The sequence below is a fragment of the Sus scrofa genome, chromosome 2 (genome assembly GCF_054392235.1).
Source record: "Sus scrofa isolate SSC_HxYL_T2T_F1_AM1 chromosome 2, Sscrofa_HxYL_maternal_Yorkshire_Landrace_v2.0, whole genome shotgun sequence".
Lineage (NCBI taxonomy): Eukaryota > Metazoa > Chordata > Mammalia > Artiodactyla > Suidae > Sus > Sus scrofa.
This window is the reverse complement of record NC_139384.1, coordinates 75,726,349-75,750,037: the sequence shown is the minus strand read 5'-3', so window position 1 is coordinate 75,750,037 and position 23,689 is coordinate 75,726,349. Positions and strand designations below refer to the sequence as shown.

Here is a 23,689-nt window from a genome sequence, read left to right as displayed (position 1 = left end):
TTATATGTAGAATCTAAAATGTGGCACAAATGATAGTATCTATAGAACAGAAGCAGATCCTGAACTGGGAAAGCAGACTTGTGGTTGCCAGGGGGAGGGAGTGGGATGGACGGGGAGTTTGGGGTTGGTAGATGCAAACCATCACACTGTATGTATATATGTATGTATGTATGTATGTATTTATTGTCTTTTTGCCTTTCCTAGGGCCACGCCCACAGCATATGGAGGTGGCTAGGGGTCTAATCAGAGCTGTAGCTGCCAAGCCTATGCTGGAGCCACAGCAACACAGGATCCGAGCCGCGTCTGCAACCTACACCACAGCTCACGGTAACGCCGGATCCTTAACCCACTGAGCAAGGCCAGCGATGGAACCTGAAACCTCATGGTTCCTAGTGGGATTTGTTAACCACTGAACCACGATGGGAACTCCCAAACTATCACATTTGGAACAGATAAGCAATGAGGTCCTACTGCATAGCACAGAGAACTATATCCAATCTCTTGGGTAGAACATGATGGAAGATAGTATGGGAAAAAAGAATGTATATATATGTGTGTGTGTGTATATATATATATATATATATATATATGACTGAATCACTATGTTGTATAGCAGAAATTGACATGGCACTGTAAATCAACTATAATAGAAAAAAGAAAAAAAAAAGAAATGATATAATGTATCTTAAAAAAAAAAATCCCATGATCACACATCCATTTGGGATGTAAACTTTTGTCACTTGTTACAGTGGCGGCTGCTAGGTTTCTCCACTGTAAAATGATATTCCATTTCTCTATTCCATTTTTTGGAAGTGAGTTACTGAGTCCAGCCCATACCTAAAGTGTCAGGGTGGGAGGGAGATTAAATGCCACCCCTGTAGGGGGAATGTCTTTTTAAAATTTTTACTTAACTTTTTTATTTTAAATGATTTTAATTTTTTCCATTATAGCTGGTTTACAGTGTGGGACTGTCTATATTAAATGGACTTCTTTTGTAAGGAAGATTTCTCTCTTCTTCACTTATTTTGTTGATTTAATAATAAAACAACCATTTATTATTATCTCCATCAGTTTATTTATTTTGGCATGGATGCTCTTTGGACAGGTAATATAAGAACACCTAGCACACAGTGGGCACCCAGAAAAACCCTCATTCTTCTGCCCTTCCTCTCCATCTCCTGATCTAGGAGTAACTAAAAATCTTTTTTTCCCTAAACGCTTAGCAAGTTTAAATATATTCCCTGATTGTAAAACTAAAATTATAAAACTACTATACATAAAATAGATAAACTACAAGGATTTATTGTGTAGTACAGGGAACTAGAGCTATTCTATTACAATAGCTTGTAATAACCTATAATGGAATATCATCTGCAAAGAAAATAACCAAATCACTATGCTATACACCTGAAACTTACACAACATTGTAAATCAACTATCTTTCAATAACAAGAGAAGAAAAGTAAATTATGCTCATTGGAGAAAAATCTAACAACATAGAGATGTATCAAGAAAATAGGAGTTCCTGCTGTGGCAGAAAAAGATCAGCCGAGTCTCTGCAGGGCCAGGAGTCAGGTTTGATGCCTGGCCTGGCACAGGGTCAAAGGATCCAGCATTGCCACAGCTATGGCACAGGTTGCAACTGCAGCTCAGATCTGATTCCTGGCCTGGGAGCTCCATATGCCACAGAGTGGCCAAAATAGAAAAAGAAAAGAAAATTCCCAAATCCCCCTCTATCTAGAGGCCACCTTGGTACCAGGGCTTCCGGTTTTGTTTTGCTTTTTTTTCTTAGATTTTCAAAATTCACGCTTGAGATTATAAAGTGCTATGGACTGAATTGAGTCCCCTCCCCCACCCCGAATTCATCTGTTGAAGCCCTACTCTCTGACATAGTGGCATTTGGAGGTGGGGCTTTGGGGAGGTGATTAGGGTTATAGGAGGTGCCGAGAATGGGGCCTGGGTGATGGAATCAGTGTCCTTGTAAGAAGAGACACCAGGAGCTCGCCCTTTCTCTCTCTCTCATCACCACTTGAGGACACAGCAAGAAGGCAGCTGTCTGGAAGCCCTCACCAGAACCAGACCACGCTGGCACCTCTGATCGCAGACTTCCAGCCTCCAGAACTGTGAGAATGTACGTTCCTACTGTCTAAGCTGCCCAGACTATGGTATTTTGTAATGTCAGCCTGACCTAAGATATAAGGCTTATCTCACCTTGTTTTTTTTTTTTTTTTTTTTAAATCAACCCCTCCACACTCATTATTACATGGTTAGCATTTCCCCACATCCTTAAATATTCTCCCAACAGATGATTTTTAATGACGATATGCTATTCCATCATATGGAGGGACCATACGGTATTTAACCAGTTGCTTCCAGGTTTGTTCTATTTTTATAAATAACACTGGGGTGCACATCCTGATATAAATCTTCGACAGCGATGCTGATTAGTTGAGGTTAGGCCTCTTCTTTATTTCTTCCTTCCTTCCTTTCTTTTTTTTTTTTAACATATCCATGGCATGTGGAAGTTCCTGGGCCAGGGATTGAACCTGTGCCACAGCAGCAACCAGAGCCACTGCAGTGAAAATGCCGGATCCTTAACCTTCTGAGCCACAAGGGAACTCTGAGGTTAGGCTTTTTCTAAAAGGCACCTTAACCAGGAAGCCAAGCAAGCAAGACAGACATATTGAAAACTGGAAAAACTGGATGGGGCCCTAACACACCGTATGGGCAAGCTGCTGTTCCCTCTGCCAAGAATGTTCTTCCCCAAACATCTGCCTGGCTCCCTCCTTTTCTGGAAAGGTCATCTCCTCTTGAGGAGCCTTCCCTGATTGCCTAAACCAGCCACCACACCTCATCCCTGTCCTCTTACTCTGCTGTTGTCCTCATGGGACAACAGAGGTCATGTCACCACATCCCACCTTATACATTTGCTTACGTCTGTCTTCTACTTTCTGAGTAGTTTATTATTTATCATGTTTATTGGTCACACTGGTCTCCCCAACAAGGGTGGGGATTTCTGTCTGTCTTCTTCACTGCCTTGTCCCTGATCACCTGATCATTTCTCGGCACACTAGACACTCAGTAAGGAACTATGTAATAAACAAACAGATTTCAGTGATACTGAGAAAAGAAAGGTGATGCTAGGATGAGAAGGCACTGCTCACTCAGTGGGGCGACATCCATTTGGCATCTGTGCCTATGGATTCTAAGATGCTTGGAGCAGGTGCTTCTGGACTCTCTCTATGGAGGTCACCTGACAGTGGCTAGTGAGGCCATGGCCACGGGCTTAGCTCTAGCACAAGTAGAAAGGATGAAGACTCCAGACACTGTGCCTGGATGGAGCTAGAGACATCTTGGGCGAGGCTGGCAGATGGCAGAGGACAAGAGCAGGGCCTGAAGGAGTCTGGACAAGCAATAGTTCCACCCTTGGCTGGCAGAAACTCAGAGATGCCACTTCAGCAATGAGCAGCCCTAGTGGTTGCGTTGTGGGGGGTGTCATGATTTAGAAAGCCCCAGACAACAGTTCAGGCGCAAGCACCTTATTTGGGAGATGGGATGAATTGAATTGTGCCCTTCCCTTCCCCACCCCACCCCCACCCCTGACCAAAGACCCTTTGAAGTCCTAAACTCCAGGACCTCAGAATGTGATCTGATGTAGAAAGAGGGTCGTTGCAGATGTCATTAGTTAGGATGACATCATACTGGAGTAGGGTGGATCCTAATCCAACACAACTAGTGTCCTTATTAGAAGATGGCCACGCGAAGGTGGGGTATTAGCGTGGGTGATGGAGAATCTCTAAGCCAAAGAATGCCAAGGATAAGGTTAGCAGCCACCAGAAGCTGGGAGAGGCGAGGAAGACTTGTCCCAGAGAGCCTTCAGAGGGAGCCTGGCCCTGCTGAGGCCTTCTGGCCTCCATACTGTGAGAAAATAAATGTCTGTTGTTTTAAGCTACCACCCAGTCTGTGATACTTTATTCCTGCCCTAGGCTCATATCAGGCCCAAATCACTGCTCTGGCTTCTACCCAAAGTACGACAGTGGGATATAAGTGCATGGAAAGTTCTAGAAGGCTACTCTTGAGTTAGTGGCAGTTACCAGTGGGGTGAGAGCCGGGACTCAAGTGGGACCCAGTGGCTCACTCCACTTCTTCAGGGGCTGCTGGAGGTTTCACAATGAAAAATTCATACACATTTCTAAAAGGAGTGGAAATTTGGGCCTACAGAGGGCTTACCCAGAACGAGGCACTGCTCTAAAGCTTCACATGTATTCGCCTCACTCAGTCCTTGTGCCCTGTGAGGTAGGAATGCGCTTCTCCTTATTTAGCACACGTGGAAATGGGGGCACAGAGAGCCCAAGCAACTTGCCCAAAGTTGCACAGCAAGTGGTGGAGTTGGGATGGGAATCCAGACAACCTGATGCCTAACTCTGTTCTCTCAATTGTTTCCCTTGAACTTTTTCCTCCAAGGTGGTTTAGCTCAAAGCCTCCAGGGCAAATATCACCTCAGACAATGGTGCTTTACAACCCTCTGGAAATTTGTGCTCCTGCTCATACTTCCTTGCCTACCGCGGAGCACATCCTTAGTATCTTTCTCTGAACCTCTGGACCTTTTTTTCTGTGTGTCCAGCCCTGTGACATGACTTTTCTTCACTCCTGCTCCCCACTTTTACTCTCTGCCTGAGTCCCCTTACCTTTCTGCCTCCCAGCTGTTTTACTCACAGGAGGGTTCATTTCCCTCTAAGGCCTCCTCTTGCACCAGACTTATAAAGAAGAAAATCTAGAGCCCATCAAAGCCCCAAGAAAGCTTTAGCCAACCAGGTAGTCTTCAGCCCAAGCTGTTTGCAGGTAAGGCCCAAGAAAGAGCCCGAGCAGGTCAAATCTCCTGTTCCTAGGGATGCTATGCTCTGACAAGGTCTTTATGTAAACCAGGACACCATGTTCTCTTCCCACATTCTTTATATTTGTCAATAAGTTATAACAACGGTAGAAATCTATGTGATCTATAATATGAAAGACACTTCTGAGATGTGGTGACTTGTGCTGTGTGTGACATGCACAATTGCCCATGGCAGCTCCTTTGGCTGCCCATTCCCAAGCTGCATTCTCAACTCCCCCCTGAGATGAACCACTGATCGAAAGGATGAGATCTTATAAATCTCCCTCCACCCCCAAGAGGGGAAGTTCCTTAATGAACACACACCCTGACACATCTGCATGCAGGAGGAAGCGCAGTATTGCTTCCCCAGTAGGCCATGCTCTGGCTCATGGGCAGGACCTTAATGGGCAATTCAGTATGTGTACAGAGCAGTGTTAGGAAGGGAAAATAGGAAAGGGGAGGCAGGTAGGAGTGTACATCTTTTCAGACCTCTCTCTAACATTTTCAAGACCTAGGACAAGAGTGCCAACTGAGGCCCACATAATCTGTGTAAATATTTTAAGGCTATTAAATAAAACATGCTGTATGCTTCTCTTTACAAACATACCTTCAGAAGCACTTGGAAAGTCAGTCTGGAATTTAGAATCTGGATGTTTGTACTGGATTATGGTGTGGGACAGTCATTACAGCGTGGTCCCTTGACCATGACCAGCCACCTTCTCTTCCCACTTATGGTTATATCCTGCCCAGAGGCAGGGGAGAGAGGGCTCCAGGCACATGTGTGGACACCCCAACTTGCCTGCCCCAACTCTTGCCACATTTGTGCCAACAACCACCTCAAAGACACCTCTGGCCCTTGGAGGTTATAAATGGGTGGTGCAGTCAGAGAATGGACCCAGAGAAGATCTCATGCAAGTTCAGGGAATCTGGGCTTGGGCAGGGATTCTAGGATCTCAGATAACTGAGAACATGATCTAGAAAGGGGGGCGGGTCCTGGGAGACATTTCCCCTCAGCCCCATAGAGAGGGGCATGGCCGGTGGGAGGCTGGCGAGAACTCCAGTGTGGAACCCCTTTGCATAGATTCAAGGACATTTCTCTATCTTTCCTTTATGCTGGTTTTTGATTCACATGACCTTTATGTATTCAAAAACCTAAACTGGTATTTTAAAACTTGCATGCTTGAAAATCATTTCCATCTCTCAAGAGTGCTTCTCTACTTAGAGTTCTGAGGACAAGACCCCCATATCTTCAAAAGACTGAGCCACAGGCCGGCTCTCCTGGGGCCATGTTGAATTGTCCTTGGGCTGCCTCCCCAGCTCAGGGTCTCTCCACTGAAGCCTCAGGAGTTGGCTGGTCCTGGCTCTCCGCGACCCCGCATCACTTACGTTGTAGAGGAGGTCAGTCCACCCTTCCATGGTGATGCACTGGAAAACAGTCAGCACTGCAAATAGGATGTTGTCGAACTGAGTGATCCCATTGTTGGGGCCTTCCCAGTAGGGCTGACATTTGGTCCCATTGGGGCAGGTGCGGGCAGGTTCCTCTGTCCCACACGGAGCTGGAGACTCACCCTGAATATCATCTATGAGAGGGAAGGGGAGAAAAGTCAGGGGAAAAGGCTGGCAAAACCAGCTCTGAGAAACAGGAGGCAGTGAAGATTCAATGCTGTTAAAAAAAAAAAGGCCATTAGGATGAATTTACCAGTCTTTTTTCCAAAAAGCCCAATGTTTGGCTTTGTTGATCTATTAATTTTTTTCTATTTCATTAATTTATTCTCTAAGCTTTGTTCTTTTTGTTGTTGTTGTTGTTGTTGTTTTAAACCTCTGAGATGGATTAATATTCCTTAAAGCTATAAATTGCCCTTTAAGTGCAGCTTTAACTGCATCTCACAATTTTGTCATGCATTATTATCATTATTGTTCAAGGAAAATATTAATAATTTTCCATTACTATTTCTTCTTTGACTCACGGATAAGCAAAAAGCATTAAAAATCTGTCACATATATACAAAAACAGAATATATAACAAATTCACATGTACCTATCACCAATTTCAACATTTATCAACTCAGGGCTATTGTTTCATCCACACTCCCTCCCATACTAAAATATTCTGCCTTGCCACTAAAATGTTTTTAAACTAAATCTCAGACATCTTTCCATTTCATCCACAAATAAGAATTTGCAAACACTTTTAAGGTTATCTTTTTGTTACCTAGTTTCAGCTTAATTGCATTGTGGTGAGAGGATATGTTGTGTATTACTCTGTTGTTTGAAATCTGTTGAGATGCACTTTAAGGTCTTGAATACAGTCAGTTTTGGTAAATGTGCTGTGTGCATTTTGAGGTGGTTGGGGGCAGTGTTCTCTAAACTTCCATTAGCACACATTTGTCAATTGTGTTGTGTTATTCTTCTGTAGCCTGTTTTTTTTTTTTTTTTTTTTCTTTTCTTTTCTTGAGATGTACTGGGCTCAGGGAGCTGTTCTGGGGGCGAAGGAGGCCAGTACACAGAGTACTCACCCTTAGGCGCAGGAGCTAAGCTTTCTCCCCAAATAGCAGGAGGCAGATTGTGAAAATGCCACAAGGAAAGAGACACATGTCAATGGATGCCCCTTTTGCTGGAATCCAAAGACAGCTTCCTGGCAAAGTTGGGCTGGGCAATAAAGGTTTGGGTCTGAATTCTAAGGGGTTGATGGGGAGGGGGAGGAGGGATTCTTTCATGAGAACAGAGTCAGGGGAGCACAGAACATCCCTGGCATGCCCCAACTGGATCAGAGCAGTGGATATGAGAGGACTCTATTCAGTGAGTGACGCCTTTGAAGATTTTCAGGGAGTAACACTGTCTGACAGGAAAACAGACAGCTGAGTGTATAAACTTAAGCTCCCCACTAAACAAAAATACATCTTAATGTATGTGCTGCAGGCATTGCAGCACCCATTCCAAACCTCCACTTAGCAAGCAACAGAGAGAAATCAACACAGAATGAACGACTCTCTTTCTCTCTTTCTTTCTTTTTTGGCCTCTCCTGCAGCATGCAGAAGATCTGGGGCCAGGGATTGAACCAGAGCCACAGCAGTGACAACGTCAGATCCTTATTGCGCTGAGCCACCATGGAACTCCAAAGTGCATGAATGTTACTGGCCTTTCAAGCTCCAGTTAAATGGAAACTTTAGGTCAGGCAAAATGACACTCATCCATCTCAGAAGGGCTATTACTCAAGAAGCAATGATGATTTTTATTTTATTTACAGCCACACCCGTGCATATGGAAATTTCCAGGCTAGGGGTCGAATCAGAGCTGTAGCTGCTGGCCTACACCCCAGGCACAGCAGCGCCATATCTGAGCTGCTTCTGCAACCTACACCACAGCTCACAGCAATTAGGGATCCTTAACCCACTGAGTGGGGTCAGGGATTGAACCTGAGTCCTCACAGATATTAGTCGAGTTCGTTACCACTGAGCCACAACAGGAACTCAAGAAGGAAAGACACACTGGCCACTAGTTTAAGTTGTGTGAAATGCCTTCCCCATTCATGCCAGACTTGGTACAGGGGCTATGATTTAACGATTACAGATTTGAAGGCAAAATCTCTTAAACATAAGGCTCAGGGCAACAGGGAAAACTTCCATGGACTCCTGTAATGAATGAGAACCACTGTTTGTTGGGAAGGTTGCCTCTGTCCAGAACCTTCTCCATCTCCACCTTGTGTCCAGGCCTGGCTCAACTTCTACCTATCATTCGCCCCCACCCCCGTAACCCATTGAACACTGGTCCCTTCTTTCCTTGGTTCTACAATAACCCCTGAATGTTCCCATTAGATGGGGAGAAAAAGGCAGGTATTAACCTACATTGCTACAGACTAGCTACAGATGAGGGGGGGTGGGGGTCATGTCTCCTGAAACTATTTCAGAAACTCTTGGAAAGCAAGAAGCTTCCACTTTTCCTTTGCATTTCTCTGGGTGTTTATCACAGTGCTGGGTGCTCAGGTTCCTGATCATAAGGAGAACCTGTCTGCAAGAGAAAACCTATCTGTCTTTATTATTACCTTTTTATTTTTAATTTTTTTGGATGTGCCCAGGGCAAGTGGAAGTTCCTGGGGCTGTGGGTTGAACCCAAGCCTCAGCAGTGACCCAAGCCACCTCAGAGACAATGCTGGATCCTTAACCCACTGCACCACAGGGGGAGCTCCCCTATTTGCCTTTAGTGGCTTTGCCGAGGGGTGTTCTTAACTGCGACCCCTCCTCCCAACAATCCCTGCCCCCTCATCACGAAGCACTCTGAGGGCTGCTTCTAGAAAAGCAACCATCCCGAGAGTCTGAGGAATTTGGTTATAAATATATTTTAAAATTAACCTGCTGCCTGGGTGTCTGTATATATCCGTCTCTTACTCACACGCCTTATATTTTTAATCGCAAGCTTTTCAGTCATCCTCCCTAAATCAAGGCTTCCTCCCCTCCGGTCGCCTCACCCACATCTGTCCCCTTACAACCCTGACTCTGACTCAAGCCAGTTCTCTGTCCCCTTGGCTGGAGAGAAAGAGAGAGAGAAAAAAAAACCAACAAAAATCCAAACCCTGGGATCCAGGAGTCCTGGTTTCCTCGGCTGATTTTTCCGAGGGGCCCTGCCCTGTATCTCTCCCTTCAGCATTTCTGTCCGGGTGATGAGGCCAGGCGCAGAAATAGCTCTGCCTCAATTAACACCTTCTTCATTGGGGAAAGAAATAATTAGGACATCCCATATTGAGCAAACTTCACAAGCCCAGGAGAGGAGACAGGAGGAGCAAGGAAAAAAAAAAAAAAAAAAAAACAGGAGGCAAAAAAAAAAAAAAAAAAAAAAAGGCATCTGGAATAAGCCTTTTCTACTTTTGGTTTTCCTGTTCCTTGGGAGCTCTGGGGAGAGGGCTTGGCCACTTGGGGGTCACCTGGCAGTGCAGGTGGGTGGGAAACCACTCCCAGACAGAATCTTCTTCCCAATAAGACAGGCCTGGAGTCTCTTTACCCTCCCACATGGGTTCCCCTTTGGGCTTTAATCCATACTGTTCATCCCCTCAGTTCACAGTTTCCTTGACCCCCGACCAGCGCTGCCACTCAGCCTGTCTGCACCCAAGTGGCCAGGGGTCCAAATACTGAAATAGAGGCTTCCCTCCTATTGATCCCATTTGCTTCTTGGGCTTCAGAGAGCAAGTGGCTAGGTCTGGAGAGCAGGGGGATTTAATCGAAGATATACCTGGAAGCCACTTGGTCCCTGAGTGTGTGGCGAGCAGGGGACACCCACGCCACCCCACTGCAGATTCAGAGCAGCGCACAGGCAGTGCCTCCTGGCCTTCCTGGCTTTTTTCCTGCCTGCTCCCTGCCCCCAATGCCTGCCCCACCTTCTTGACTTAGCCAATAAGGAAGAGAGGGGCCAAGACCCTGTTTGCGCTAAGGTTCTTTTTTTTTTTTTTTTCTGTCTTTTTGCTATTTCTTGGGCCGCTCCCGCGGCACATGGAGGTTCCCAGGCTAGGGGTCGAATCGGAGCTGTAGTCTCCGGCCTACACCAGAGCCACAGCAACGCGGGATCCGAGCCGCGTCTGCAACCTACACCACAGCTCACGGCAACGCCGGATCGTTAACCCACCGAGCAAGCGCAGGGACCGAACCCGCAACCTCATGGTTCCTAGTCGGATTCGTTAACCACTGCGCCACGACGGGAACTCCCATGCGCTAAGGTTCTGATTGGCTGATGCCAGGACTCCCAGTGGGATGTCTTTAAGGCACATTCTTGGGAAGGACTGGAGGAACCTTCCCCCACCCTCCTTGCTCCAGGATAATGGGTCACCACCCACAAAGCAACAGGACCCTTCCTTCCTGGCTAGGCTGCCTCCACTTCTTCCTGCTTTATTTATTTTACTTTTACTTTTTGCTTTTTAGGGCCATACTGGTGGCACATGGAAGTTCCCAGGCTAGGGGTTGAAGCAGAGCTGTAGCTGCTGGCCTACACCATGGCCCTGACAACGCCAGATCCGAACCACATCTGCAACCTACACCATAGCTCAAAGCAATACCCAATACTTAGTCTACTGAGGGAGGCCAGGGATCGAACCCACATCCTCATGGATACTAGTTGGGTTCATTACCGCTGAGCCACAACGGGAACTCCTCTTCCTGCTTTAGAACTCAGCAGGAGCTAGAGTTTGGGGTGGCTGCAAGGTGACTAGGGAGAGGCTGTGGGCACTGCTGTGTCCATACTCTGCTGTCATTTGCCCCTACAAGCACCTCTGACGCATGTTCCAGCCATATGGGGCAGCTGGCTGTACCAGGGCATTTATGCCCACCCAGGAGCAGTCCTCACCAAGGTCAGACAGAATTCGGTGGACAAATACCCAGTTCTCTCGCCTTGGGTGTAGCATGGCTCAGAGATGGGTGTCCACTGTTTCCCCAAGGAGCCCAATGGTTCTGGGACTTGGTTGCCCAAAACAGTAACCGGCTTGATGACACTCCCTTTATTAGCTGTTTTCCCCTCCCCGTGTCTCTCTTCCACTCTCCTGATGGCATTTCTGGAGATCACTTTCTAAATAAACCACTTACCCTGGGACAGCTTCTTTGGGACCCCAATGCAACACCCCAGCAACAACCAAGATCTTGGGGGCTGTTTCACTGCCCCCGCCCCCAACCTTGCCTGCACTATTTTCAGGAAGAAGGTCCCCCAGCTTCCAAGAGAAAGAAGCAAACCCTGCAGATCCCTTCCAGGGGCTTATCCCCAAGAGCGAGAAGAAGTGGGAAGAAGGTTGGAAAGAAAACATATCAGGCTGCTTGGACCTACCTGTCCCCTCTTCAAAGCAGGTGGTATGAAATTTTCCCATATAAAATTCTAACCCTATGATTGCAAAAATAAGGATTGCAAAAAATAGGAGGAGACCGATCTGCAGCAGGGGGATCATTGCCTTCATGATCGACTTCAGGACGACTTGTAAACCTGGGGAGACACAGAGAGAAAGGCCCCTCAGGCCTGTGAGAAGGCACCCCTGAAACCCCATCCCCAAGATGCCTCCTGAAGGAACCCAGAGCACATGGGGTGGGGGTGGGGTTGAGGACTGGGCAGTGGTGAGGGATGATGGGAGGAAGACTCAGAGGCTGCTCATTATAACAGAAACAAAACCTCCTAATATATATGTGTGTGTTTATTACATATATATAACATATATATTTATATTATATATATATATTTTAGCCCATACCTGTGGCATGTGAAATTCCAGGGCCAGGGATCAAATCCATGCCACATCAGTAACCAGAGCCACAGCAGTGACAATGCCAGATCCCTAACCCACTGAGCCAAGAGGGAACTCTAAAGCATTTTTATTTAAAAATATTTTTTAAAGTATTTGACATAGGCTGTCCCATTTGATAACATCTAGGGCAAGACAGAGATGGAAATTCATTGCTTTCTGAGCCCTGTTCTTGGGTGCTGGGCGAATGCCTTTTTCTAACTTTTTTCCACCAAGAGGGGGCCTCTTTTCCTGATTCATACGAAGGTGCCAGATAGGCTAATTGCAGCTCTGCAGGGGGAAAGCAGTCAATGTCCCAGTTCCAGCCCTGAGAAATCAGACGTTATTTCACTGGCTTTTTAGCAACAACCCCATGAGGCAGGTGCATGTGTAAAATTACCCCCATTTTACAGAGGTGGGAAGCAAAGCTCAGAGGGCTGTCGTGGTTCGCCTTGGGGCATAAGAAATAATGGGCAGGATTTGAACGCAGGTCAGAATGGTGTCAAATTCTTTGTAACCACTGGTTTATTTATTTATTTTTTGCTTTTAGGGCCCCATCCTCGGCATATGGAGGTTCCCAGGCTAGGGGTCAACTCAGAGCTACGGCTGCCAGCCTGCGCCGCAGCCACAACAATGCAGGATCCCAGCCTCATCTGCAACCTAAACCACAGCTCATGGCAACGCCGGATCCTTGACCCACTGAGCGAGGCCAGGGATCAAACCTGCAACTTCACGGTTACTAGTCGGATTAGTTTCTGCTGTACCACAATAGGAGCTCCTATAACCACTGTTTTATATGTTTAGGAGAGTCTACAGTTAAAACGAGGATTCAAATACATAGCTTGCTTCTTGATTAGAAGAGCCCCCCATGACCCATGACTAGCACCTCCTGATGGGTGGAGATCCCAGGGGACTATGCTACTCCAAAGGATCCAAAATGTAAGGGTGATGCGAATGGAGGCAGCGTGGGCAGAGGGGCTAAGGCTCTGGACACTGGCTGCAAGTTGATGCCCGGGCCAGATCTCCTTTGCCATTGGTAACTCTCCTATAGCTGCTGTGGGCGCTGGTTAATGACTCCCTGGTGCCTCCCTTTTCATAGAACTGCCCTTGGTCATCCAAAGCTCCTGGCCTGGCTATTGCTTCCTCACCTCCCACCCCCTATAATCACAGAAGTAAAAAAGGCCAGCCTCTTGTCTCAAGTGGGAGACAACTCTGGAGCCGCTCACGCTCCAGAGCTCCCCATGGGATCAGGCTGAAATGGCAACCTTGTTCAACTTCCTCCCCTGCCCTGTCCCGCTGCCCTCATTCCCTCTCTCCTGACAGCACTCCCCTGACAAAGCAAGGGCACCTGACCATCTAGCCAAGTCTTCTTCCAGGGCATCTGACCTGGTCATCTACCAACTAACAAAGTGATCTTGAGTAAGTCAGGTTGCCACTCTGAACCTCGGTTTCTTTATCTATAAATTGGGATTGGAAGAGCACCTCCCTCTCAGGATTAAACGAGAGAGTTCACATGCAGCAAAGTACCTGGCACATCCCAGGTGGTCATTCAACGGAAGCTCTTATTAGTATTAGCTTTGGGTTGGCCCTTAATTTAATATGATGTGGCCCCTGCTGGGATCTTGCAGACACCTGAGTAGAAATGCCTTCTTTCTATAAAAAAGACCCTGCTGGTGGTTATCTGGGAAATCTTACTCTTTAAATCCGGGTGGCAGTGAAGCTGAAGAATGAAGCTAATGAAATGCTAAATGCTGGTAAAGTCAGAACCTACCCCACAGGCTTGTGGTGAGGATACATGAGTTTAAAAAATGACAGAGGAAAATAAAAATAAAAAAAATTAAAAACGGCAAATACTTAGAACTGTGCCTGGCACATAGCAAGTGCTTATAAATAATAAAATATAATAGTCTTTATTATTATTGTTGCCACTACTACTGAGGCAGTAGAATAGAAAAGGTTCAGCCTGTTTTGGTTTGGTTCGGTTTAGTTTTGCAGGTGAACCTAAACCTGACCCTGAATACTGCAGCCACCCCCAAAAGGTGGAGTAGAAACATCCTTGGAGGGTGAGAAAATTGCCTAGAACAAGTATAGACTTTGGAGCTCATTACTGCTCAACTGAAAGAACTCAGGTGAGTAATTTAACCTTTCTGAGCCTCTGCCTTTTCATCTGTAAAATGGATTCACTGGGTGATTGTGAGGATGGACTGAAATAATACACGAAAAGTTCTTTCTGCCGTGCCCAGTACACAGTCGGCACTTAATAATGGTAAGGGTCATTGCCACCAGTATAACCAGGCTTGGGGTCAGACTGGCTAACTCCTCATTGTGCCATTCTCAGCCATGTGACTTTGCTCAAATTATTCAGCCGCCCTGAGCCTCAGTTTCCCCACCTGTAAAGTGGAAATACGAGCACTAACAACTTCACAGGGTTGTGAATATGGAATGAGATCCTCATAGATAAATGCTCACTAAATGGGTGCTGTGGTGATGGGTGAGATTCCACCTGGCTTTCAGGAGCTCACCCAGACCTGCAGTCAGATTTCTGGAGATCCCCTGAGGGGCTTCCCCCAAGAGGAGTCTTCCCTTACTCAGACATGGGGAGCACTTGAGGGCCCCTATGAGATGCTGTGCAGAGAGGAAACCGAGGGCTCCCGGGACCCCTGAGTAGACCCCTTGCCAGGGCCGGAAACTCACGCACTTGGGATTCCAGACACCAGCTTGAGGGGCCGAAGCACTCGAACCGCCCTCAGGGTCCTTAGGTCAAACTCTGTCCCAACTGTTGCCAAGATGCTGGAAGAAAGAAGCCAGAACAGAAAGCAGAGGGTGGGTTTCAGGGTCAGACAGGTAGGCTGGGGTTCGATGTTGTGGTTTCTTGACTGGCTCACCACAGGCAGGTGACTTTACATTGCTGGGCATCAGTCTAGTCACCTGTAAAACAGTGTTAGTAGTACCTGCTTCACAGGATAAAAGATGATTTACAAGGACCCTAAAGATATATGTGGTTGATGATACTCAATAAACACTGGGCCGAGAAGAATGGGAGCTTTCCCGTGGCACATGGTCAGAGTGATACTCAAAATATTTTGCAACCCATAATACTTTGCCCCTGGGGAGAGATGGAGGAGTGGAAGATCTTTTGGAGCTCAGGTCTCTTTACCAACTGGCAGGAAAGTAGTTCATTACCAAGACGCCAGCCTGCATGAGTTCAAATCCCACCTCTGCCACTTCCTAGCCTGACAACCTTGGGCAAGTCACTTCCCCTCTCCATGTCTCAGTTCCCCCTTCTGTGTAAGAATGAGACCCACAGTACCCACACCTCAAAAGGCTTGCCAGGATGAAACAAACTGATACCTGTCAAGTGGTTGGCATTGTGCCCAGCATACAGGATGTGCACTAAGCTACTCAGAAATAAATGAAAAAAAACGAAACAAAACAAAAACCCCCAAATGGGTGTCATCTGCTAGGACAGACCAGCTGGAATCAGCCCCGGAAGGGGGCTACAGACCCCAAGCCTCAGGGTAAAAAGTCACTTTTTCTTTGGCCATGCCCACAGCATGAAGAAACACCTGAGCAGCAACAATGCTGGATCTTTAACTGCTAGGCCACCAAGAAATGCCCCCACCCAAGTCACTGTAATGAAGCACAGCTGAATAAGAATCACAGCCATAGGTGAGAAGAGCCCTCTGTAGAAAGCGCCCCCGCAACCTTAATGACTCTGACCTAAGACCTCATTTGTAAAAGTGTTGCTGATGAGACAAGAAGGACCATAGCCCCTCCTCAGGCAGCCCAAGGAACCCCCCAGACCCATTTCCTTAATAAGTAATGTAGAGAGTTCCTTTCTGATGCAGTAGGTTAAGAATCTGGTGTTGTTACTGTAGCAGCTCAGGTTCCGGGCCCAGGAACTTTCATATGCAACGGCCACAGCCAAAAAGTAAAGTAAAATAAAATAAAATAAAATAAAATAAAATAAAATAAAATAGAATAAAATAAGTAATGTAGTAGGAGCCCCCATGGAATTACTACACAGAATAAGTTGTCACTGGAGCTTCAGACCATGGGCAAAAGATGCTGAGAAACAGAGGGCTCTGCAGTTAAGAGTGGGGAGACCACACAAATAATTCAGAGGTGTCTTCAGTCTTGTCTAGGGGTCTGGGTCTTACACGACTTTGACCTATGAACCACCAGTACCAGCATCTGTAAAGAATCAGTATCTACATCTCTGTCTTTGAGACAACCAGTATCAGCATCTGTAAAGAACCTGCGTGCCTTTGGCTCCAGACTTTCTCTGAAGCTGAGACAGGCCCAGGGAATGAATTCTGTGGGAGCAGCCCTCCAGCACAGCTGCTGGAAGTAGGCAGATGAATTCCCCAGCTCCCTTGCCCTCCTTCCAGATCACTCTACTACACCAGCTGCCAGAGGGGCGGAGCCCAGCTGCCCACAGGTGGGACCTACCCTACCCCTCATCCTTCCGAGTCTCCCCTCTCTTGTCTCTCACCCACCCTTCCTGGAGTCACTTCCCAGATGAACTACTTGGACCTGAATCCTTGTTTCAGGGTCCATTTGAGGACACCCCAAAGACAGGGGGTGCTCCCAACTCTTTTCCCAACTATCCCTAGAGCAGAGATGGGCCTGGGAGGTTGGGCTGGGCTCCTTTCCCCACCAACAAATGTGCATTTGAACGCATCCTTTGCACTGGGCAAAACAATGCATGAGGCCCTCCCTGCCTCGTGGAGCTGATGCAGGACAAAAATGCGTAACAGAAAAAGGCACACAGAGAATGAATCCCTCCTGGGTGTGATGCATTCTTCGAGAGAACAGAGGGAAAGCAGCAGCTCTGAGGACACACAGCAGGTGGTGTTGACTGGTCTGGGACCCAGGGAGGCCCCCTTCTCATGGATGAGGAGGAGAACTGTGGTCAGTCAGTGGCAGGGAGGACTTTCAAGGTGGAGATAGAGGGCCTGGGGTGGAGAGGAGCTTGGCAAATTCAAGGAATGAGAAGGTGCGCAGTGGAGGCTTAGATGGTGCCAGGAAGCTGAAGTATAGGTGGGGGCTCTGCCATACAATCCCAAAGAACTTTTCATTCATTTAATTCTATTTTTCCCTTTCTCTAAGAAGTTTCCTTAAATTTTTTTAAATTAAAGTATAGTTGATTTACAATGTTCTGTCAATTTCTGCTGTACAGCAGGGTGACCCAGTCATACATACATATGTTCTTTTTCTCATATTATCTTCCACCATGTTCTATCACAAGTGATTGGATACAGTTTCCTGTGCTGTACAGCAGGACCTCATTGCTTATCCATTCTAAATGTAGATAGTTTGCATCTACTAGCCCCAAACTCCCAGTCCATCCTACTCCCTTTCCCCTACTCCTTGGCAACCACAAGTCTCTTTTCCACGTCTGTGAGTCTGTTCCTGTACTGTAGATAGGTCTATTTGTGCCATATTTTGGATTTCACATATAAGTGATGTCATATGGTATTTGTCTTTCTCTTTCTTTCTTATTTCATTTAGTATAAGAATCTCTAGTTGCAGCCTCTACCAAGCCTGGATATCCAATTGCAAACTTCATCCTATAGATCATCATTCTATTTCTATTTTCTTCTTTCTTGGCAGATGAAAGCTGTTGGTTAGGGCATGCACAGCAAATGACCGGCATACATTGAGTCTTCATTCACTCATTGCAAACATTAAATGAGCACCTACAATGTGCCAGACTCTCTCTAGGTCCTGAGGACACGGGTCACAGGATTCTCTGTCCTCTTTCGGTGGGGGGGGGCACCGAGAATAAATCCAATAAATATACAAGCTGTCAGGGTGATGAGCTCAAGGGAGAAAAATGGCGCAAGAGAAGGGATCGAACTGGCAATGGGGTGGGGGTGGGATGGGGGCAGGAGGAGGGGAGTGATGACAGGCATATCAATTGGGATAGGCAAATTGGTCTTTTGTGCCTGGCAGGGCGTGGCTCGTGTTAACAAAGTTCAGACCAAGGTGTTCCCTGGTGGCTTGGAGGGTTAAGGATCTTGTATTACCATAGTGATGGCGTGGGTTCTATCCCTGGCCTGGGAACTTCTGCATGCTGCAGGCATGGCCATAAATAAATAAATAAATAAATAAAAAGAGCTCCTTAAAAAAAGAATGTTCAGACAAAAAAAAAATACATATATGTATGTGTCTGTGTAACTGAATCACTTTGCTATACACCTGAAATTAATACAACACTGGAAATTAACTACACTTCAATCAAAACAATGAAAAATATTTTTGGCTGTGTTGTGCCATGTGGAAGTTCCCAGGCCTGGGATCTGACCTGTGCCACTGCAATGACCTGAGCCACAGCTGTGACAACACTCACCACCAGGGAACTCCCCCAAAACACGAAATTTTGACATATGCTACAATATAGTTGAAAACAAGTTAAGTGAAATAAACCATTCACAAAAGGACAAATAGCATGATGTGTCCACTTACATGAGGTTCCTAGAGTAGTCAACTTTATAGAGACAGAAAGTAGAATGGTGGTTGCCAAGGGATGGAGTTGCTTAATGGTTACAGAGTTTCAGTTTGGGATGATGAAAAAAAAAATTCTAGGGAGGGATAGTAGTGATGATTATACAACACTGTGAATGTACTTACAAGGAAATGGTTAAAATGGGAAATTTTAGGTTATATATACTTTACCAGAATAAAAAATTAATGTCAACACAATGTTCAGACCAAAGCTGCCTAGCAGAACTTCCATAAGAGCCATGTGTGAAATTTAAAATTTTCTAGTAGCCACATTAAAAGAGTAAAAAGAAGCAGGTGAATTGCGTGCGGGGGTGCTGCCGTGTGCAGTAGTTTGATGTGGGGTCTCAGTTCTAAGACCTGGGATTGAACTTGGGCTGCAGCAGTGAAAGTGCTGAATCCTAATCACTAAGATTATTAGGGAACTCCTTGAAATTCATTTTAATAATATAGTTTATTTAACCCAGTGTATCTGAAGTGTTATCATTTCAACAGGCAATTGAGATGACAGATCAGTCATATACATTCTTTTCTTTGGACTAAGTCTTTGAAATCTAGTGCGTATTCTACACTTACGGCACAACTCAGTTCAGATGCTCAATGGCCAGACATGGCCACTGGCGAATGTACCAGACAACTCAGGTACAGAGAAAGAGTCAGTGGAGTAAAGATGTGAAGAAACTGGAGTTCCCATCGTAGTTCAGCGGCTAACGAATCCAACTAGGAACCATGAGGATGCAGGTTTGATCCCTGGCCTTGCTCAGTGGGTTAAGGATCTGGCGTTGCCGTGAGCTGTAGTGTAGGTCGCAGATGTGGCTCAGATCTCGTGTTGCTGTGGCTCTGGTGTAGGCCAGCAGCTGTAGTTCCAATTCCACCCCTAACCTTGGAACCTCCATATGCTGCTGGTATGGCCCTGAAAACCAAAAAAAAAAAAAAAAAAAAAAAAAAATGTGAGTAAAGTGAACTATTTGGATATGTCAGAGGAAAACTCTAGCCAGAGGGACAGTCAATGCAAAGGTCCTGAGCAGGAAGATGATGCCTGGGACATCTGAGGAACTGAGTAAAGCAGGGTGATACTGGGAGGAGGAGATGAGGGTAGGGAGGTGATGGGGCAGATCATGCAGGATCTTGTGGGCCATAAGGTGAGAACTTGGGATTTTGCTCTGAGTGAAGTGGAAGCCATGGAGGGTTCTGAGTGACTTTTTTTTTTTTAATATTTCATGAATGCTAATGAGGAACTTATTTATTTATATATATATATTTTCACGGCCATAGCTGTGACATATAGAAGTTCCCAGGTGGGGGATCGAATCTGAGTCAGAGCTGCGACCTATGCAGCAGCTGCAGCAATGTCAGATCCTTAACCCACTGTGCCAGGCTGAGGATCAAACTGGTGCCTCCCCAGATCATTAACCCACTGCACCACAGAGGGAACTCCCGGGTTCTGAATAGTGAAGGGACATAATTTGAGTTGTATTAAAATAAGACAGGGAATTCCCATTATGGCACAACAGGTTAAGGATCTGGCCTTGTAGCAGCTGTGGGTCGGATTTGATTCCCCAGCCCAGGAACTTCCACATGCCAAGGGTGCAACCATAAAAAAAAAAGTACCCCTCTGGGGGTCAAGGCCAGAAGTTGAGAGACTACGGGGGAGATGACCGCACTGGTCCAGGTGTGAGATAACGGGTTTAGACCTGGTTGTGCTGGACATACGGATAATGCTGAGATGAACTCAAGCCTTTAGATGCTCATACAAGCAAGTGGGTGAGAGATTCAAGTACAAACTCTTCTGACCGCAGGGCTGTAGGAGGCAGAAATGGCAGGAAATGAATACAGACAGCAGGACCGGGGACAGCATGATCGTGGAGCCCCAGTCTGAAGGGGCAGCACAGCACATAATCTTAAGAAAGCTTTAGGCCTGGGGTTAAATCCTGGCCCTGCATTTTCTCATGACGTGGGCCTTTGCTTTAACTTGTCTGAGCCTCTGAAATGTAGATAATCTGATTTCCCTCCCAATGCAAGCCTAGCCAGCACCCAAGATGCATGATCTCCTGACTCTCTCCCTGGAAGGATGGAGGGAGGAGAACGGGAGGAGGAGGAAGGCATCTAGGGCCGAGGATGCCCTATGCAGAGGCAGAAGCTTCCCTCGGGATACGTGGTGGGGGAGAAATCAGGTGGACTGGACCCCCGGAGGTTGTGACCTGGAGGCCGAGGAGGTGGGTTTTGTCATGTGGACAGTGGGAGTCACGTAAGGTTTGGGAGCAGGGGAGGGATGTCATTAGGGTTGGCATTAGGAAGACAAGCCTGACAGCTGAAAGGACAGATTGGTGGTGATGGAGCAGGAGTTAGGAGGAAGCTGCAAGAGGAGGCCGGCGTAATGAGGGCTAGAACTAGGACAAAGGCAGTGGGAGTACAAAGGAGGCCCCGGTTTATATATAGCTGCCATTGATTGCTGTGCTCGGGGAACTTGCTTGGGCTCATCGAATCCTCCCTGCCTCCCAGCAGTCAGCATCATGAGTCCCATTTTACAGAGGAGGAAACTGAAGCCCAGAGAAGTTACTGATGCAAGGGTCCAGGCCACCAAATAAGAAAGTGAACCCAGGACCCCAGAACCCCAGTTTTCCACCTCACATGGCTTGTTGGTTGGGGCAGAGGCAATGGCAAGAAAGAAAGGGAAGGGAAGACTGGCTTCCTGGTTCTGAATGGACCACCAAGTGATTGTCATTCATTTATTCAACAAGGATTTTTCAACTACCTACTATGTGCCAGCCACTCAGACAGGACCCGAGGATGCCACCAATGACAACGTGACAATGGGAAAACACTCGTAGGTCGCATAGTGTGAAGCGCTATGGAGAACAACATGGCAGTCACCAGGGCTTCCAGTGGAAGGACTGGGTGTGGATGGGAGAGAGGAATCAAGACTGGGCTACCTGTAGGATGGAGCTGTCAACTGAGATGGGAAGATGGAGGGAGGGGGAGGTTTGGAGAAAGATCAAGAGTGGGGTGGGGACACACTGAGTTTGAGAAACCAGTTTTCTGTAACTCCCTCATTAAACCCTTCCAGTGGCTTTCATCAGGTTTAGAATAAAATCCAAACTGTACTGTGACCACAAGACCTTATGTGACTTGACTCTCCCTGGCTGTCCTCTCCTACTACACTCTGGCCACACTGACTTTCTGTTCTTCCAACAGGAAAAGCTCCTTTCCACTATGGGAATGACCTGTTGGCCATCTCTTCCACTGCAAACACTTGCCCCATCCTTTCAACTCTTTCCCTCTTTGCCTTGGTCTTCTTCAAATCCTTCAGGATGCAGCTTAAATTTTTCTTCTCAGAGAGGATTCCCATGTCCTCTTTAGATAAAAAGAACCTTCACCCCCCCTGGAATTATATGGCTTATTAAGCTGTATATATTACTCACCTCCTCTTCTAGAATTCCAACTCCAGGAGGTCAGAGCCTTTTTTAATGGTACTTGCAGCACTTTTCATGGCCTTGCAGGTACTCAGTATATATTTGGTAAATGAGTTAATAGCAGTAAAAGATAGGGTGTTGGTAGACCAGATAGCCCGTGGCAGATAGGTAAAGGGGAAAAAGCAAAGGGCCCCCAATGGAATGTTGGGAAAAACCAAAAGAGAAAGAGAGAGAGAAGTAGAGGAAGGATATTGGTGGAAAAGAGGGAGAAGTCACAGAGGCAGGAGGAGACCTGGCAGAAGAGTGTCATCCCTGGGGGTTAAGTTCACGAGAGTTTTCAGTAACGAGAGCTCTCCGGTCCCCAGGGCAACATAGAGATGAGTAAGATGCAAAGGATGAAGAGCATTTGCTACACATGGCGTCAGATCACTGGGGAGTCTCGCTGTGGCTGACGGCTGGAGAGAACAAGAAGAGAACTGGAAACAAGAGCCTGGCTTGGAGAAGAAAGGCTTTTCAGGGTGGAAGAGAATGTATGAGTATGTTTATGTGTCAAGAGAGAGAAGTCAAGGAGTTCCCGTCATGGCTCAGTGGTTAGCAAATCTGACTAGCATCCATGAGGACGCAGGTTTGATCCCTGGCCTTACTCAGTGGGTTAAGGATCCAGCGTTGCTGTGAGCTGTGCTGTAGATCACAGATGCGGCTCGGATCCTGCATTGCTATGGCTGTGGTGTAGGCAGCTACAGCTCTGATTCGACCTCTAGCCTGGGAACCTCCATATGCCATGGGTCTGGCCCTAAAAAGGAAAAAAAAAAAAGAAAAAGAGAGAGAAGTCGATGCTGTATCCCTTGGCCTTTAGAGTCATGCTGCCCAATACAGTAACCAGTGGCCACACATAGTTATTTAAATATACATTTAAATTAAATTAAACTAGACATTCAGTTTCTCAGTTGCATTAGTCACACTTACACATAGCTATTTAAGTATATAATTAATTTAATTTAAATTAGATGAGACATTCAGTTCCTCCCCTCCCTTGCAACTGGAGCCCATCTTCTGTCAATGTCCAACAGTCTATTTCCCAGGATTCTGTGCAATGGGAGAACTGGTCACATGACCCAGTCTTGTGCTTCGCAGGACCTGAGTGAAAGTCTGCTGGGTGCTTCTGGGAAGGAGTTGCCCTCCTTTGAGAAGAGTCACAGGGCAGTAGGCAGCCCCTCCTCCTCTCGCTGGACATTTTCATGTCTATATGAGATGGTTGGGTAGACATCTTGGAACAGTGAGTGGTAAAGGTTACCAAGGAAAGTCCCTACACTGAATATAGCAGTGTGGAAAGATGGAAAGGATTCCTTGGAGACACTGCTGAGCTGCAGAACCAACACCACAACCAACCTCCCAAGCTACAAACTTATAATGTGGATAACAGTCTTCTAGCAATTAACAGCCAGAGCCCTGGTTCAAATCACAGTTCTGCCCATCACTAGCTGTGTGGCCTTGGGCAAATCACTCAGTGTCTCTGTGCCTCAGTTCCCTGAGCTATAAAATGGGAATGATAATGGCACTTCATTTCCCTTTACAAGTGTGGGAATTTATGTGATATTCTTTTTTTTTCTTTTTGGCTGCACCCGTGGCATATGGAAGTTCCTGGGCCAGGAG

At 46.6% G+C, this 23,689-nt stretch overlaps 1 protein-coding gene across 14 annotated transcripts in view; it reads right to left on the bottom strand.

Moving 5' to 3' along the window:
* Window positions 1-23,689, bottom strand: part of CACNA1A (calcium voltage-gated channel subunit alpha1 A) — a 378,703-nt gene that overhangs the window by 134,132 nt on the left and 220,882 nt on the right. For all 14 annotated transcript variants that reach the window (XR_014837530.1, XM_085012704.1, XM_085012699.1 and 11 more), the window contains 3 exons: window positions 14,815-14,906; window positions 11,672-11,824; window positions 6,260-6,453 (listed from right to left, as the gene is read on the bottom strand). Coding sequence is in view for 13 of the 14 variants with exons in the window: in XM_085012704.1 (XP_084868830.1) it covers window positions 6,260-6,453; window positions 11,672-11,824; window positions 14,815-14,906 (439 nt within the window). In the remaining variant the exon portion in view is untranslated. The remainder of the gene's footprint in view (window positions 1-6,259; window positions 6,454-11,671; window positions 11,825-14,814; window positions 14,907-23,689) is intronic.